At 65.2% G+C, this 1,935-nt stretch overlaps 1 protein-coding gene across 1 annotated transcript in view; it reads left to right on the forward strand.

Moving 5' to 3' along the window:
- Nucleotides 1–768: 768 nt before the first annotated feature.
- POLR2A (RNA polymerase II subunit A) overlaps nt 769–1,935 on the forward strand; it is a gene marked incomplete at its 3' end in the record, with an annotated part of 22,449 nt that continues 21,282 nt past the window's right edge. The window contains 1 exon segment of the mRNA XM_025195176.1: nt 769–1,048. Coding sequence (XP_025050961.1) covers nt 959–1,048 — 90 coding nt within the window.

A 1,935-nucleotide genomic window follows, 5' to 3' on the forward strand; every position in this document is an offset into this window, starting at 1 on the left:
CATTTTGCCCCTTCTGCCCCCCCTTGCCCCAAGATCCCTCCACCTGCCCCAGCCCCCGTTTCACCCCAGAAGCCCCCAATTTTGCCCTTCCTTAAAGGGACCCGCAACCTGCCTCTTCCTTCCCCCACAGTCCCCAACCCCGTCACAGATCACCGCCCCCCAGCAACAGGGCGCTTCCCGGGATCCTGCGATATCCCCTGGGTCCCGCTCCAGAGGTAGGCCCAAGCCGCGGCCATTCCTAGGCGGTGCGGCCGGGCTCGCACGCCTCCAGGCGGGCTCGGGGCCCACGCGAAGCCCCGGCGGCGCAGGCCGCAGCCAGAGCGGTCGACAGCGCCAATGCGCCTGCGCGGAAACCCCTCTTTCGGCTATTTTCGGTTATCTCCGGCCGCTTTCGGCAGCGGGACTCATGAATATACATGACGCAACAAATGCCAAACCAGAAAAACAATCCTTAAGCGAGCGGTACCATGTAGCGCGGGGGAGAGGGGGGGAGACCTCCGAACCCCTCTTCGCGCGCCGCCGCCCGCCGCTTTTTGCTTCCCAAAGGAAAATCAAGGTAAGGGGGGATCCAAAGAATTCCAGGCAGGGCGGGGATACTGGGAAGGGGCACCCCCCGCTACTGACCGGGCACTTGTTTGCGTCCACCGGCTCCGCTTCCCCCCTGTTGCCGGGCGTAGTTGAGTCCGCCCCTGCCCGCCTGCTCTGGCGCCCCCGGAGCGACGGGCGAAGCTATATAAGGCGGCGCCGACGCGCGGCCCAGTTAGTCGCGCTGGGGAGCGCGAAGGGGTTGGCTTGAGGGAAGGGGAGTGCAGCTGGGCGACGTTGTGGGTATTTGGCAGGGTCCGCTTTGCTGCTGTTTCTCCAGGGGGTCTCGGTGCCCCCGGGACGTGGGCTTTGCCGCCTCTTTGGAGGCTCTTTTTCCACCCCGAGCGGAGGAGGCGTCACGTGAGCCGGGGCCATGCACGGGGGCGCGCCCTCCGGGGACAGCGCCTGCCCCCTACGCACCATCAAGCGCGTGCAGTTCGGCATCCTCAGCCCCGATGAGATGGTGAGGGTCCCTCGAGTGGGGGAGGGGGCTTGCAATGAGGGGGAGGGGCATGCAGTGTAAGGGTGGGTGCAATGCAACAGGGGGCGCTGCAGGAGGGGGTGGCGGGTGCAGCAATGCTGTAGGGGTGCAGGGGATGGTGGGGAAGGGGGTGCATGGGTGGGGTGAGGCAGTGCAATGCTGTAGGGGGTGCATGGAATGAGAAAGGGGTGTATGGCTCTATGGGGTGGGGAAGGTAGTGTAATGCTGTAGCGCTGCGTGGGTTGGGGGAAGGGGTACATGAGGTGGGGAAAAGAAAGTGCAGTGCAGCAGGGGGTGCATGGGGTTGAGGTCAGAGGATGCGGGTGAAGAGGGGCTGGGGTGGGAAGGCAGGGGGGCGCAATGTAGCAGGGGCACAGTAGGAGGGTGCATGAGAGTGGGGGTTGGGCTGGGAGGAGTGCAATGCAGCAGGGGGCACTGTGGGAGGTGAATGGCGGGGCAAGGGGTGGGGGTGCAATGCAGTAGGGACCTCTGTAGCATGGTGCATTGGGCTGAGAGGCAGCTGCATACAGCCCAGGGGGTGCATTGGTGTTGGAGGGGGAGAGCTGTGGTGGAGGGAAGGTGGGGGGAGCAAAGCAACAGGGTGCATGGGGGTGAGGGAAGGGCTGCAGTAGAAAGGGAGGCCAGGATGGTGCCAAAGGGGTGGGATAGGAGCATGCTTTGGGACGAGGGCAGCTGTGGTGGGGTGAACAGGTGCAAGGTGAGGTGGGCAGTGCAATGCAGCAGGGGTCCCTGTGCAGGGTGCATTGGGGCAAGAGGGGGGCTGCAGTGGAGGGATGGGGAGGGCAATACAGTGCTGGGAGGGTGCAGGGTGCCAGGGTGCACTGGTTGTGGGGGAGAGGGGGCTGGGG

Source organism: Alligator sinensis, unplaced genomic scaffold (genome assembly GCF_000455745.1).
Source record: "Alligator sinensis unplaced genomic scaffold, ASM45574v1 scaffold1950_1, whole genome shotgun sequence".
NCBI classification, from domain to species: Eukaryota; Metazoa; Chordata; order Crocodylia; family Alligatoridae; genus Alligator; species Alligator sinensis.